General features: G+C 42.4%; 1 protein-coding gene across 1 annotated transcript in view; it reads right to left on the bottom strand.

Annotated features, from left to right (window-relative positions):
- The window catches only part of LOC149460064 (uncharacterized), a 72,819-nt gene extending 55,996 nt beyond the window's left edge, over positions 1-16,823 (bottom strand). Inside the window, exons 1-2 of the mRNA XM_089680161.1 lie at positions 16,633-16,823; positions 15,765-15,934 (exon numbers count right to left, since the gene is read on the bottom strand). Of these exons, the coding sequence (XP_089536287.1) occupies positions 15,765-15,934; positions 16,633-16,823 (361 nt within the window). The remainder of the gene's footprint in view (positions 1-15,764; positions 15,935-16,632) is intronic.
- Positions 16,824-17,026: the final 203 nt, after the last annotated feature.

Below are 17,026 nucleotides of genomic sequence, written 5' to 3' on the forward strand. Positions count from 1 at the left end.
GGCTTCCCTAGCTATCCACTAGGTACAGCCTGGTGCTATACCTAGTCCCTGTTAGATGGAGGATAGCCACACAGGCTTTGGTCTCCCTGCACACAGATAGGATGTTGCTCCCCAGTCAGTTCAGGCACAGATCTGGTTCCAGGTTGGAGCAACTCCCTAAGCAGGCTGGGAAGTTTTATAACGGCCTTAATGAGCCCACTACCTTCAGCTGGGCTCATTACCTCAGTGCTGCAGGACTCAGCACTTCCCTCTAGTGGAACAAATCCACATAGAGTCTATACCTTGGACAAATGTATCGTCTATCCAGGACGCAACCAGGTGATTTCACCTGCCTACTGTCACAATATATATATATATATGGCTGAGGGACAAAAAAAACAAACAAACGTGTATGGCCAGCTAAAGGGCCAGTTCACACCATGCCAGCATCTGAATCACACAGGAACATGTTTTGTAGTGCAAATTCAGCCCCTTCATTTTGAATGGGCTTAATTCACACCACATATCACACCAAAAAATGAGCGCGTGCACTACTTTTAAAACATACTGCAACCGGATTGCATGGTACAAAAGTACCATGCGGTCCAGTGTGGCCAAATGCACTGCATTTGTGGCCTGCATTTGGGGTGTTGTTAGTACTTTTTTTCAGCTGGATCTTGGTAGAACTCGGTTCCGCCACCTCTGGATCAGGCCCTATGCTCCCTGCTCATCACTATCACTTGTAAACACAGAAGTCCAGCTTCTGTATTTACAAGTGATAGCTTGTCTCCAAGTGGCTCCCACAGACCAGATCTCCTGAGCAAACCCCACTGAGTGCAGGACAGGGACAAGGGAAATGCAGGTGTCAGGGGTACAATCAAACACAGCAAATACTTTACTCCTGCGCTGGGGTTGGACTCAGCAGAGGCTAGAATGTAAATGTTCTGGAATATGCACTGCTTGCTGCCCTCAACGGATCGGGGTAGTCCAAAGTCACTAAAAGCAAATGAAAAAACAAAAAGAGGGTGCACCGGCCTAGTGCATTATCGTTTAAAAATATATATTGAAAGAATAAAAACGTAGGTATACTCACAATGGACATATAAAACATAGGCATATCACAATGAACAAAGGTTTTCAGTTCATATAGGATCTGAGTCCACAACGATGGAACTCTGGATGACCAACTGGCTGATGCGTTTCAAGGACAGCCTCTTCCTCAGAGCCACGATTTAAATGATAATGCACTAGGCTGGTGCGCCCTCTTTTTGTTTTTTCATTTGCGTCCAGGGTACAATGCAGTCATGGGCAGGGGAGAGGGCACATGGTAAGCTGCACCCTCTGTGATTCCCATCTTTTCTCTGGTGCCCGAATTCTGATACCCCTGCTCAATGATTTCCCTGCAAGTGAGAGAGGCGGAGCTGCCTACAGTGTGGTAGGAGGGGTTGTGGGGGGGGGGAGGTCATGATTGAGTTTCTGCACCTATTCTCTGAGAAAAAAAAGTGCTGGGTGTTGTTGATTTTTTATTGACACCTACTGCAGATTGCAAATGTAGTGCATTTTGCATGTGGTTTGAATTGCCCACATCTGAATCACATTCCTGAGCGATTCAGATGTGGGCATGGTGTGAACTGGCCTTAACGGTGGCTCCACTCTGGATGGAGGAGCAACAGAGACACCTTTGGACAGCAGAGAAAAGGGGATAGGGTAATATTAGATGCACTAGCAGATTTGGATAGACGTGACTAACAAACTAAAGCCAAACTCCAGCTAATACTTTTAAAGCAGTTATAGCAAGTGTTTTTTAAAGGTTTTACAAAAATTAATAAAGCTAACCATTGTAAGCACTAGAGATGAGCGAATTATTCAAAAATTCGATTCGGCTGATTCGCAGAATTTGCGGGAGAAATTCGATTCGATGCAAATTTATTCGCTGCGAATTTAACTTATTAAAAGGGTTTCTAGGCTTCAGAGAGCCTTTATATTAGTGCAGAACACTGTACCTTTAATTTAAATGCCCTTGGAGTCTGCTGGGGAAGAGAAATAATACTGTCAGTCAGTATGACATGCAGATGAGTGCCGTCGATCTTAGAATCACCGCACACTTCACTCATTTGGGCAGTCACGGGGCACGACAAAGAAGAAGAAGAAGAAGAAGAATGAAAAGAAGAATGAAAAGAAGAAGAAGAAGAATGAGAAGAAGAAGAATGAAAAGAAGAATGAAAAGAAGAAGAAGAATGAAAAGAAGAAGAAGAAGAATGAAAAGAAGAATGAAAAGAAGAAGAAGAAGAATGAAAAGAAGAAGAAGAAGAATGAAAAGAAGAATGAAAAGAAGAAGAAGAAGAATGAAAAGAAGAAGAAGAAGAATGAAAAGAAGAATGAGAAGAAGAATGAAAAGAAGAATGAGAAGAATGAAAAGAAGAATGAAAAGAAGAAGAATGAAAAGAAGAAGAGGAATGAAAAGAAGAATGAAAAGAAGAAGAAGAAGAATAAAAAGAAGAAGAAGAAGAATGAAAAGAAGAATGAAAAGAAGAAGAAGAAGAATGAAAAGAAGAAGAAGAAGAATGAAAAGAAGAATGAAAAGAAGAAGAAGAAGGAAAAGAAGAAGAATGAAAAGAAGAATGAAAAGAAGAAGAATGAAAAGAAGAAGAATGAAAAGAAGAATGAAAAGAAGAAGAATAAGAATGAAAAGAAGAAGAAGAAGAATGAAAAGAAGAAGAAGAAGAATGAAAAGAAGTAGAAGAAGAATGAAAAGAAGAAGAATGAAAAGAAGAATGAAAAGAAGAAGAAGAAGAATGAAAAGAAGAAGAAGAAGAATGAAAAGAAGAATGAAAAGAAGAAGAAGAAGGAAAAGAAGAAGAATGAAAAGAAGAATGAAAAGAAGAAGAAGAAGAATGAAAAGAAGAAGAATGAAAAGAAGAATGAAAAGAAGAAGAATAAGAATGAAAAGAAGAAGAAGAAGAATGAAAAGAAGAAGAAGAAGAATGAAAAGAAGTAGAAGAAGAATGAAAAGAAGAAGAAGAATGAAAAGAAGAATGAAAAGAAGAAGAAGAAGAATGAAAAGAAGAAGAATGAAAAGAAGAATGAGAAGAAGAATGAAAAGAAGAATGAAAAGAAGAATGAGAAGAATGAAAAGAAGAAGAAGAAGAATGAAAAGAAGAAGAAGAAGAAGAATGAAAAGAAGAATGAAAAGAAGAAGAAGAAGAATGAAAAGAAGAAGAAGAAGAATGAAAAGAAGAATGAAAAGAAGAAGAGGAAGAATGAAAAGAAGAAGAAGAAGAATGAAAAGAAGAATGAAAAGAAGAAGAAGAAGAAGAATGAAAAGAAGAAGAAGAAGAATGAAAAGAAGAAGAAGAAGAATGAAAAGAAGAAGAAGAAGAATGAAAAGAAGAATGAGAAGAAGAATGAAAAGAAGAATGAAAAGAAGAATGAGAAGAATGAAAAGAAGAATGAAAAGAAGAAGAAGAAGAATGAAAAGAAGAAGAAGAAGAATGAAAAGAAGAATGAAAAGAAGAAGAAGAATGAAAAGAAGAAGAAGAAGAATGAAAAGAAGAATGAAAAGAAGAAGAAGAAGAATGAAAAGAAGAAGAATGAAAAGAAGAAGAAGAAGAATGAAAAGAAGAAGAAGAATGAAAAGAAGAAGAAGAAGAAGAATGAAAAGAAGAAGAAGAATGAAAAGAAGAAGAATTCCAGTACAGCAAAAAGTGTATCTGCAGAGAGCTCCGCTATTTCCGCGACAGTTCTCTGACAGTTCCTTCACATTTACAGCGGTTGAAACATTGTATCTATTTATTTTCGAATAAAAACATCTGTATCCTAAATGGAAACAAATAGATACAATGTTTCAACCGCTGTAAATGAACTGTCAGAACTGTCAGAGAACTGTCAGAAATAGCGGAGCTCTCTGCAGTGACACTTTTTGCCGGCTGATCGGGGAGAATTCGATTCGTGCATCCGAAGTTTGCTAAAATTCGGATTCGGTGCGAATCGAATTTTTCCTAATATTCTAAACGAATTCCACTTCGCCAAGTTCGATTCGCTCATCTCTAGTAAGCACCCCTGTAAAATTAAAAAAAAAAAAGTGCAATCACCACATCTAATGTGAGCTGAAGTATAATACATTTTTGTTTTGGAGTTTAATACTGATTTAAAGTATACATACAGTAGAACTTATCTTTCCAGAACTTCCTGCTTGCAGGACATGCCTTAAAGGACTTCTAAAATCGTATGCTGAAAGCTGGAACGTACTCCTCCAACAACATATCCTTCATGTTTGTCTGACGCAGTGAGTCGCTGACATTTGAAGCAAATGACAAGATCCCATAATGACTGAATGTCTGCAGGATAGATAAACTGTCTATAGATCAGTGGGCATTTTGGCTGTATTTTCAAATTCGATTCTTTTTCTTCTCTTTGGAAAAGTAAGCTTTGAAAACAACTTAATAAAATTAGTTTTCTATTGCATATGTAAAACCTAAAATATTAAATATATTTTATACTTAAGGTTAAGTGTGATATTAATTTTCAATGTGGCTTTTAAGAGCCAAAGCAAAAAGGGGGAAATAATGAGGCAGGAGGAAATTTTGTGCAACAGAATAAAAAGGTAATTAAATCCGTGGAGAAAAAAAAAAGGATAATGACTCAAGGATTGAAGCGCCACTTACAAAGAAATGTCATTTTTTTTAATCAAATGTGTCCAAGTATGTAATCATAGGACTAGGAATGCAGAGGGCAGTTTAATGCATGTAGCATGAGGTAATTAGGTGCCTGAATAGTCAGTATGTTATACTGTGGCTGAAAACGAAGGTTTTAATAGTTTCTGCAGGTCTCAGGTGCAGCTAATTTGGAAAACTGGCTGAGTATGACTATGCATAGATAACCAGTAATTATTTATTGTTCCCTAATTAGGAGTGCAATAAAAAAAATTTAGTTTTCACCTTCTATGCAAGAAAAAAGTAGGTTTTTAATCATTTTAACAATTCTGCTGCATTATTTTCTCCTATAACATCAATAAGAGCTCTGACAATACTATCACCTTTGCCTTTAGCATGTTATGTCTTTAATTAGGTGTTAAGAATTTAAATTTGTAAAATGTCAAAGGTGTCCTTATATATAATGTGTGTGTGTATCAGGGGCGGACTGACCATTTGGAAACTCGGGCACTGCCCGAGGGCCCAGGGTCAGTAGGGGGCCCCATAAGATGCCCCTGGTACCTTTTTCATAGGCTTTTTTTAGTTTGGGCAAGGACACAGGGGCCCCATGATCCCCTATTGCCCCATGAGTTGTCAGTCCGCCCCTGGTGTGTATATATATATTTATATACACTATATTGTCAAAAGTGTATATATATACACCATATACTATATATAGTTTTATATATATATATATATATAAAGCGTTAGTGATGTTTACTGCATTTTGTCCTCTGGTGAGATAATATTCAACTACCTCCTTTGCAATTTTAAGCTAACTGTTCACTGACTGATTCATTCAAACTGAAATATCTAAATGAATAGGCCACAATCACAATTCTATCCAGGTTGGAAGGTCTCTTTCCTCTTTCTACAAGGCCAGATGATCTTGATGAACAGAAGTTCAGACAACAAGTTGTAACCCTACTAAGCACTAAGCCAAGCTTTGTAAATTCTGCTTTTTCAATGGATGTAGAGAAGATAAGACTGTAGATAAACAGGTACAACTTATGTAGGAATATTTGTTTCATCTTTCTGTATCACTTCACTAGGTATATGTTACAACCACTTTAATCATGCACTTACCCAAAAGGGTGGTGCAAAATTCAGTATTATGCAATTGCATTTGTTTACATATGGCAGTTAGTTTTTCTTTGCAGTCATCATTTTGAAAAGCTTACAGTGGTAAACTTTCAAAGGTAAATGTCTTCCCTTCCCCCATCAAGAATACATGTAATCCAAAATTAAATGCACTCATGTCTAGGAAAAGGGTACAGTGCATTACAAATAATTTTCTTTTTGGTTGGCTTGTCCATTTTCTTGACAGTTTCTGCAGTTTTCCATGTTCAGTGTCTCTGAAAATGCAAATTCAATACATTCTCATTCTTCCTCATGCTTTGGAGGTCTGAATGCCTGCTTGCTGAGCTGTATGCAGCAGCTTTCACATTTCGGAATCCTTTTGGGGTTTCAATCTTATCTTTTGACATTAAACGTTTGTGTCAGAAGATATAATTGTAATCCTGAAAGATTGCACAGTAACCAAAATCTCTGTAAATTGAGACACTTTTTCTTTTTGAGCAGGCTTGAATCTTATTGACTGCTGTCAGAATGATATCCTTCTGTATTTCTATAACATTTGCAGCACTACAGGATTTATAGGTTTTTCAGATGCCATCAAGTGCTGTAAACCACTGTCTCATCAAAAAGTTCCTCTCCATTAGCCAATCATACAGCTTCAGATGCTGTGGAGCTTGTATCTTCAAAAGTCTTTGGATTTTTAGGCAATGTCACATTTACATCATAGTTCTTTAATGGCAGCAACATTATTACCTTGCATGAGTTTACCTACCTAATGGGTCTTGACAGTGGCTTTCAGAGGTTTATGATTAAAGTGCATCTTTACAGGAATTCTAGAGATATTGGTGGAGTGTCTTTGTTGCAAACACATAGCTATCCTTTGATGCATCTGCTTATATATTCTGTTGTATAGATGGATCAAAATCAGGTTCTTCTGTGAGATTTGTGTTCAGTAAATTAGAGGTTTTGCTTTGCCGAAACAGTTCATAAGTACATTAGAACTGTTTTTATCTTATGGTGTTATCATAGATATTGCTAAAAGGGGCAGTAACTCTCTGAAGTTATAATATAGTTGATTGTGATATCCTATTTTTTACATAACGTCCACCATCTAAGACTACCATTCAAATAACCAACATTATCAAGAACAAAAAAAATCATCTTCAAACACAACAAATATTTTATCATTTGCTATTATGTGGTTTCCTTTAATGTCTGCAAAAGAGTCTTCTTATTTTTTCTTCCTATTGATATATTACTAACATGCAGAATAAAAATGATGTTAGAGGGTTGATTTACTAAAACTGGAGAATGAAAAATCTGGTGCAGCCTTGCATAGAAAGCAATCAGCTTCCAGGTTACATTGTGAAAGCTTAATTGAAGTTAGAAGCTGTTTGGCTATCATTCACAGCTGTAACAGGTTTTGCACTCTCCAGTTTTAGTAAATCAACCCCTAGATGCAGGACCGTCTTTAACCACTTCCCGTCTGGCCCATGTACATAAACGGCCGGACGGGAGACATGCAGGAGCAGGTGGCTGTTTATAAATGTCCTCCCGATTCCCTGCATGTGCGCGCTCCCTGGGAGCGCGAGGCACCACGATCCAGTGCCCGCAGTGTCCAGAGGACACAGTGGAACATCGATCGCTGTACAGGACCTCTGTGTGAGGTAAAAATCATGTGATCGCTGATTAACCAATCGGTGTAAATGAATAGTAGTAAACAAGATGTCACTTCTGACATCATTGCTTACTACTAGTGAAATCTGTGAATGATCCCAGAGGTCACATGGTTCAAGGCTATTCACAACAGCCTTGTACCATGTGACAAGCTGTGACCAAGCACAGCTTGCACAGTATTTCTCAATGGCTGCAATAATGCAGCCGGAGAGGAGAAATGATTGGTTTTACAGCCTTTATGGGTGTAAAAGCAATCAGTGTAAAAAAAAATCAAAAAATCTTCCCCCACAAGTAGTACAGTGTCACTATGGTGACACTGTACTGCTAGGGTGACAGTATGTTAAAAAAAAAAACATAAATTATAATATAAAAAAATTACCGTATTTTTCGCTCCATAAGACGCACCTGACCATAAGACGCACCTAGGTTTTAGAGGCGAAAAACAAGAAAAAAAAATATTCTGAACCAATGGACTGCAGACATAGTACAGGAGATGACCAGAGACTGCGGACACAGTACAGGAGATGACCAGAGACTGCTGACACAGTACAGGAGATGACCAGAGACTGCAGACACAGTACAGGAGATGATCAGAGACTGCGGACATAGTACAGGAGATGACCAGAGACTGCGAACACAGTGCAGGAGATGACCAGAGACTGCGGACACAGTGCAGGAGATGACCAGAGACTGCGGACACAGTGCAGGAGATGACCAGAGACTGCGGACACAGTGCAGGAGATGACCAGAGACTGCGGACACAGTGCAGGAGATGACCAGAGACTGCGGACACAGTGCAGGAGATGACCAGAGACTGCGGACACAGTGCAGGAGATGACCAGAGACTGCGGACACAGTGCAGGGAATGACCAGAGACTGCAGACAGTGCAGGGGATGACCAGAGACTGTAGACAATGCAGGGAATGACCAGAGACTGTAGACAGTGCAGGAGATGACCAGAGACTGCAGACAGTGCAGGAGATGACCAGAGACTGCAGACAGTGCAGGGAATGACCAGAGACTGCAGACAGTGCAGGGGATGACCAGAGACTGCAGACAGTGCAGGGAATGACCAGAGACTGCAGACAGTGCAGGGAATGACCAGAGACTGCTGACCTTTGGGGAGGGAGGGGGAGCGGGTACCTGAATTTGACAGGTACCCGCTCCCACTTCCGCGGAGTTGTCCTTCCCTCTTCTTCCCGGGCCGGCTTCTGTGACAGCCGGGTGCCCACTGCGCATGCGCGAGAAGCGCTGCACTTTGTGAATGGCCCGGCGCCTTCTGGGACCTGTCATGTGTCCCAGAAGACACCGGATCATTCACAAAGCGCAGCACATGCGCAGTGGGCACCCGGCTGTCACAGAAGCCAGCACGGGAAGACTGTGCAGCGCTGGAGCGAGGAACAGGTAAGGCCCTGCAGGAGAGAACAGCTGAGCGGCCGGCCTGGTATTCTGACATGGTGGCGGCAGAAATACCGTACCGGCCGCTTTATATTTGCTCCATAAGACGCACTGACATTTTCCCCCCTTTTTTGGGAGAAAAAAGTGCGTCTTATGGAGCGAAAAATACGGTAATGTAAAAAAAAGTTTAGAAAAATTATAATGTTTGGTTTTAAACTAATTTGGGTTATTATTGTTTTTTACTAAAAAGATAGCTGAATACATTTTGGCCAATATTTATGAAGAAATATTATTTATTTGCAAAATTATATAAGAAAAACACTTTTTTTTCAAAATGTTTGGACTTTTTCATTTATATAGCAAAAAAATAAAACTCCCAGTGGTGAATAAATACCACCAAAATACATTTTTATCTGTCTCAAAAGAAACCGTAAAAAAATTAATATGGGTACAGTGTTGCATGACCGCGCAATTGTCATTCAAAGTGTGATAGCACTGAAAGCTGAAAATTGGCCTGGACAGGAAGGGGGTGAAAGTGTTTGGACTTGAAGTGGTTAAGGCAGGGCAAAAGGGGCATCTGCCCAGAGCCCTGTCATTGTTGTGGGGCCCAACATCCTAACAATCTCTCCCTGTAACATAGTGCAGCTGCAGGGAAAGGGAAGCAGTGAGCGGTGGAGTTCATGCCTCACATGCTGGACGAGGTGAGAGACACAATGACAAGCATTGGCAGAGGCTGGAGGAGTGAGGGAGGATAGTAAGCACTAGCAACCAATGGTGAGCAGAAATGATGTGTGGTTACCTCCAGCAATCAATGGGTGAACAGTAATGATGTGCAGTAAGCTGCAGCAACCAATCAGCGAGCGGAAAAAATGTGCAGAAAGCTCTAGCAACCAATCAGTGAGTGCTAATGATGTGCAGTAACCTCTAGCAACCAAGCAGTGAGTGGTAAGGATGTGCAGTAACCTCTAGCAACCAAGCAGTGACTGGTAATGATGTGCAATAAATTCCAGCAACCAATCAGTGAGTGGTAAGGATGTGAAGTAAGCTCTAGCAACCAATCAGTGAGTGGTAAGGATGGGTAGTAACTTCTAGCAACCAAGCAGTGAGTGGTAATGATGTGCAGTAAAATCCAGCAACCAATCAGTGAGTGGTGAGGATGTGGATGTGCAGTAAACTCTAGCAACCAATCAGTGAGTGGTAATAATGTACAGTAACCTTTAGCAACCAGTCTGTGAGTGGTCATGATATACTGTGACCTCTGGCAACCAATCACAATCGCTGCCTGATCTGCTGCAATAAACAGATTTTGAGTCTGGCTGCTTTTTATTGTATGTCTCAGAGCAGGTGGAGAAATTACATGCTAGGGGGCTGGGTGTTTGTGTTGTCGAGTTAGGGGGGGCACAAGTAAATGTATGCCCAAGGTCAAATTAATATTAAAGATGGCCCTGCCTAGATGTCAATATTTTCACCAACACTTGCAATAATATATATCCTTTAGGGAAAAGTACAGTCTAATGATGATTTAGTGGGTCAATTTTCTCCCAAGTAGGCATTGTATTGACCATTGCAACCAAAAACTCAGTAATCATTGTCTCATTAAGTATGCCCCAAATATTATGACTGCTGCATGCATTTTGCTGTTTTCAAAACACTAGTAAGTGTTTATCTTGACTTTTTTTCAATGTATTTTTTGTAGAAATTCTGGTCCTTCAAAACAATTATTCTCTTTTCTCTTACGTCATCTTGCGCTTTAAGCTGCACACTGTTTTGCTTTGTATCATTATCAATATTAATGAAAGTGAATCCCTTTGCCAACTTTTCCTGTTAACTTTGCTAGTTCAGAGCAGTGAAGTGACAGTCTCTTATACTCACTTTACCCATGCACCTGTACCACTTTGTTCCTCCAAGAGTCAATCTTATGTAAGCTTCATGATGGAACTATTCAAAGCTTACATAGGATTGATGTAACTGTAATTGGTTTGGGGCTAGGCTAAAAACAAGCTCTGCCAGATGCCCTGAAAAGTCTCTTTAAGATAGTTCTGTGTTTATTCAAGTGTAATCTTTTTATCTGTGCAAATGACTGTTGTATTCTATATTATAGTTTTTTAACTACCTAAAACTTTGGTACATTTTTGTAGATTCCACTACCACTTAAGATGTGCCTGGTGCTGTAAGTGAAAGCAATTGATAGCATGCTTACAAGCTTATGAAAGATTCTGTAATACTCTGAATAACCTGTGGCCAGGGATTATACCTGCCCATCATGTGCATTTTGTGGCCAACATATCACGTTTCATGATCTGACACCATTTTATTGTATATTTAAAGACTGTAGCACTCAGTTCTCTGGAGATATAGATAAGAACAACTGACTTAACCCATTTAAAGTCTATGTCCCACTCTGTCCACAGATCTTTTTTTTTTATTTTAAATTTTTATTTCACTCTTTGGCATAGTACGTTTTACAAAATTATGGTTAACAGTCGACCTGACATGGTGGGACAAGAACAAGTGTTATCAACACAAGATACAAGCATTGGAAAGAACCATTGTGAACAAAACTGTGTCTCATTATACAACATTTGGAGCAGTGGGATGCCGTTACATAAGAAATATAATTACAACCATAAGGTCTAAAGCAGTGGTTCTCAACCTTTCTAATGCCGCGACCCCTTAACACAGTTCCTCATGTTGTGGTGACCCCCAACCATAAAATTATTTTCGTTGCTACTTCATAACTGTAATTTTGCAGTGGGAGGAGTAGTGCCACGTCATTGGTGTCAATGGGAGGAATAGTGCCCCATCATTGGTATCAGTGGGAGGAATAGTGCCCCATCATTGGTATCAGTGGTAGGAATAGTGCCCCATCATTGGTGTCAGTGGTAGGAATAGTGCCCCATCATTGGTGTCAGTGGGAGGAATAGTGCCCCATCATAGGTGTCAGTGGGGGGAATAGTGCCCCATCATTGGTGTCAGTGGGAGGAATAGTGCCCCATCATTGGTATCAGTGGGAGGAATAGTGCCCCATCATTGGTGTCAGTGGGAGGAATAGTGCCCCATCATAGGTGTCAGTGGGAGGAATAGTGCCCCATCACTGGTGTCAGTAGGAGGAATAGTGCCCCATCATAGGTGTCAGTAGGGGGAATAGTGCCCCATCACTGGTGTCAGTGGGGGGAATAGTGCCCCATCATTGGTGTCAGTGGGGGGAATAGTGCCCCATCACTGGTGTCAGTGGGAGGAATAGTGCCCCATCATAGGTGTCAGTAGGGGGAATAGTGCCCCATCACTGGTGTCAGTGGGAGGAATAGTGCCCCATCATTGGTGTCAGTGGGAGGAATAGTGCCCCATCATTGGTATCAGTGGGAGGAATAGTGCCCCCATCATTGGTGTCAGTGGGAGGAATAGTGCCCCATCATTGGTGTCAGTGGGAGGAATAGTGCCCCATCATTGGTGTCAGTGGGAGGAATAGTGCCCCATCATTGGTATCAGTGGGAGGAATAGTGCCCCCATCATTGGTGTCAGTGGGAGGAATAGTGCCCCATCATTGGTATCAGGGGGAGCAATAGTGACCCAACATTGGTGTCAGTGGGAGGAATAGTGCCCCATCGTTGGTGTCAGTGGGAAGTATAGTGCCCCATCATTGGTGTCAGTGGGAGGAATAGTGCCCCATCGTTGGTGTCAGGGGGAGGAATAGTGTCCCATCGTTGGTGTCAGTGGGAGGAATAGTGCCCCATCGTTGGTATCAGTGGGAGGAATAGTGCCCCATCGTTGGTGTCAGTGGGAGGAATAGTGCCCCATCGTTGGTGTCAGTGGGGGGAGGAATAGTGCCCCATCATTGGTGTCAGTGGGAGGAATAGTGCCCCATCATTGGTGTCAGTGGCGGGAATAGTGCCCCATCATTGGTGTCAGTGGGGGGAATAGTGCCCCATCATTGGTGTCAGTGGGGGGAATAGTGCCCCATCATTGGTGTCAGTGGGAGGAATAGTGCCCCATCACTGGTGTCAGTGGGAGGAATAGTGTCCCATCACTGATGTCAGTGGGAGGAAAAGTGTCCCATCACTGGTATCAGTGGGAGGAATAGTGCCCCATCATTGGTATCAGTGGGAGGAATAGTGTCCCATCACTGATGTCAGTGGGAGGAAAAGTGTCCCATCACTGGTATCAGTGGGATGAATAGTGCCCCATCATTGGTGTCAGTGGGAGGAATAGTGCCCCCATCACTGGTATCAGTGGGATGAATAGTGCCCCATCATTGGTGTCAGTGGGAGGAATAGTGCCCCATCGTTGGTATCAGGGGGAGCAATAGTGCCCCATCATTGGTGTCAGTGGGAGGAATAGTGCCCCATCGTTGGTGTCAGTGGGGGGAGGAATAGTGCCCCATCGTTGGTGTCAGTGGGGGGAGGAATAGTGCCCCATCATTGGTATTAGTGACACCAATGATTGGGCACTATTCCTCCCACTGACACCAATGATACTTACCTTGCTGACCCCTGCTCCAGCCTTGGCTCGCTCGCTCCCTCCCTCTCCCATGGTACACACTTACCGGTCAGATGTCTTTCTTCTCCGGCCGCTCTCCTCTTCACTCGCTCGATCTTCGCGGTGCCGCTCGGCTCCTCCTTTCCAAGCTCCACCTCCTCGCCGGTGATTGGCCGCCTGTGTGCCTCTCCTGAGCTACAGTTCCGGCGGCCAATCACCGACGAGGAAGGATTGATCCCGGGGGTGTGTCCAGATGACAGGGACGGCATGTCATCCCGCCCACACCTGGAGACGGATCAAGGAGCGGTGTCTCGGTTCCTAAGGCCATCGGAAATATGTGTTTTCTGATGGTCTTAGGCGACCCCTGGGAAAGTGTCGTTCGACCCCCAAAGGGGTCGCGACCCCCAGGTTGAGAACCGCTGGTCTAAAGTAAAGTCAGATAGCAGACATTGTCTTGGCTGCCCTACTCTGGTGCATTGGCCAGAGTCCAGGCCACGCAGGTTTGGGCATCAAGAGCAAATTTTCCAGGAGAAGAACTATCAAAAGATAGAGACGGGGGAAAGGAAAAAAAAAGGGAGGGGGGAGGGAGGGTAGGAGTAGGGGGTTGTAGGAGGGGTGAGGACTTATGTCCTGCTTGGAGTATGCCGGGACAGCCTAGCTAGCCCTTGCTGGGCCTGAACTTCAGTGACCTGTGAAGACAGTAGCAGAGTATAGTCTTGTGTGCATTGGAAATCGTGCCAATAAAACCGTGTTTTCCGGAAAAGTTCCTCTTTTTGTTTTATAGCTGCTGTCAATTGTTCCATTTCATTATGTTTTCATTTAAGTGGGAAACACACTCTGCACTGAGTAAATGGATCAGGAGGGACATCTTGTACCTACATCTCAACAGGGAAGTGAGGTTCAAGAAGAATACTTTGGGGCGCATTTCAAGAGAGAAGTCAGTAAGTTTGTGGATCATCCATTCAATATCTTTCCAGAAGGATTGTAGAGCAGGGCATGATCAAAAAATGTGCAACAGCGTGCCAGTCACCTGTTGGCAACACCAACACAACGGTGAAACCGATGGACAGATCTTATGAAGGATCGCTGGGGTCCTGTAACAGCAGGTCAGCAGTTTGTGGCCTGCCTCCTGGAATTGGCTGGACAGCAAAGACTGATGCGGAAAGTAGAGAACCCGGGCCCTCTGTGCAGGAGTCAGAGTTTTGTCTCTCTCCCTTTTCAACTTCTGGAGGAAAGGGGGAAAATCGAGAGCGTGTGACACAAAGAGGAAGTTTGTGAGCAAAATTGCTCATATGGGGAAATCCTACCAGGATTTATCTCGCTCACTTTGATGGTAGAAAGAAAATTGAGTATTTGCATGGCCCTCCACAGATCCAGAGGGGGAAAGCATCACTCAGATATCATAAATGGAGCATTATCTGCTTCCTGTCAAGAAAATATGGACACGGAATTGATTGGTTGACAGGCTCGGAATCTGTCCTCTATACTGGGGGGTGAATTCTTGAGTCCCTATGACCCGGGACATCAAAGATAAAGACCGCAGAGCAGAGTTTAAACAGCCCACTTTGGCCAGAATTGACACCTTGGTCCCTATGATAGGGTGCCTTTTAACCTCTGATGGAAGAATCATTGTTTGCCATGGGAGTGTCTGTAAGGGGAGCAATGACAGAAATTGCTCCACGTACACCCATCCCTTTTCTGACCTATGTTTGATTCAATCTAGAGTATGGGACATATGGACTGCGTTCATTTTGTGACTCCATAGGAAGGTCAAGAATTCCGCCTTGGTTGCTCGAAGAAAAGGCCTGGGGATTGCAACCTGGAGGGTTTGCAGCAGGTTTACTAGTCTAGGCAAGACTGTCATTTTCAGTATACTGTTGCAACCAAACTAAGTAAACGTTTTCTGATGCCATCAATTCAAGTTGTCCCTGGTTGAAGCCAACCAAAGAAGAAAAATTTCCTTGAAAATTTTCCAGACAGGGAGGGGATAAAGTATATGCCCAAATATTTCAATCTCCTCTGGGACCAAGAGAAAGGAATATTCATGTGGAGTCAATTAAGAGCTTCCGGAGTAAAATTAATATTTAAAGCCTCTGATTCATGTACATTTATTTTGTAGTTTGATAATGCTGCATAATTTTGCAACTCTTGGATTGGGGATAATTATGTCTGGGCATGTAATAAAGAAGAGAAGGTCATCGGCATAAGCCTTGTGCTGTATGTCCCCAGCCTGATGTCCAGGTGGGCCCTGATTCTACATAGTAGAGGATCCAGAATCAAAACAAAAATCAGGGGTGAGAGGGGGTACCCCTGCCTAGTACCATTGTTCAATGAGAATGTGGAGGACAAGGATTCATTAGCTCTTACTGCCATTGTTGGGTCAGAATAAATTGCAGCCACCCACTTGCACATATGATCTCCCAGACCGATGTGTCTCAAGGTGCATCTAAGGAAGAGCCATTTTACCCCAATCGAAGGCCTTCTCCGCATCTGCTAACAGCAGTAAATTGGGAATGTCTCTAGATCGGGCCAAGTGAATCAGGTTAAGGGCTCTAGAAGTATCATCTTTCACCTCCCTGTTCGGAATGAAGCCCACTTGGTCGTTATGGATCAGGGCAGGTAAATATGAAAGAAGCCTATGAGCCAGGACATTTGTGAAAATCTTAAGCTCTACGTTTAACAAGGAGATAATTTGCACATTCTGAACTATCTTTGCCCTCCCTAGGAATTAAGACAATGTGTGCAGAAAGGGTGGTTGCAGGTAAAGCCTCTCCATCCAGCAGGGATTTACAAGACCTTACCGATCTAGGCACTAGGTGGGTAGAAAAAGTTCGGTAGTAGAGCAAGGGGAAGCCATCCAGGCCAGGGGTCTGGTTCATCTCCATCCCCTGCATCGCTTTTAGGACCTCCTGTTACGTAACGGGGCCCTCCATTTCCTCCCTATCCACAGCTTATAGTTGAGGAAGGCCCAAATGTCGAAGATAGTCATCTATAATTGGTGACTGAGTCTGGGAATTTTTTGGGGTGTCGTTAGTAGGTAGATTGTAAAGTTTCTCCTAAAAATCCCAAAAACAGTTTGCAATATCTTGTGATTTATGAAGCTTATTGCCCTGAGGGGACCGTACCACATATAGGATTTATGTTTGGTATTCCGTAGAGCAAAGGCCAATAGTCTCCCTGGTTTACCTTCAAATTCGTAGTAATGTCTCTGGGATTACATTAGTACCTTCGTAAGTGGAATATAATTTAAGTTATCCCAAAGGATTTTTAGGTCCACTGCTGGGGAGGATGCTAGTGAATGTTAATGGGATTCTTCCAGAACCCTGATATGTACCCTTGGAGGGTGTCAATGTCTTGCTGACGTTCCTGCTTAACTCTGGCCCCCAACTTTATAAAGGAGCCCCGTAAAACGCATTTATGCACCTCCCACACTATCCATGGGGAGAGCTCCTGGGACTCATTAGTGGCGAAGTAATCCTGAATATCCCTCTCAAGTATATTGTGGCTGTTGAAGAAAGCTTTCATTTAACCTCCACGTTCCTGAACTTCTCACCTCTTCACCTAACATCAGGGTCAACGTGACCGGTGCATGATCAGATATTGTCCGGAGGCCTATTTCTCCCGCCACCAGCATGGGGAGTGCTAATTGGCATAAGAAAAAATTATCTAAGTGAGAGTAAAATTTATGCGAAGCAGAGTAAAATGTGTAATCTTGTATGTCAGGGTGC

This window comes from Staurois parvus, unplaced genomic scaffold, assembly GCF_062004578.1.
Source record: "Staurois parvus isolate SC_StPar_1 unplaced genomic scaffold, SC_StPar_1.0 ptg000235l, whole genome shotgun sequence".
In the NCBI taxonomy this organism is placed as follows: domain Eukaryota; kingdom Metazoa; phylum Chordata; class Amphibia; order Anura; family Ranidae; genus Staurois; species Staurois parvus.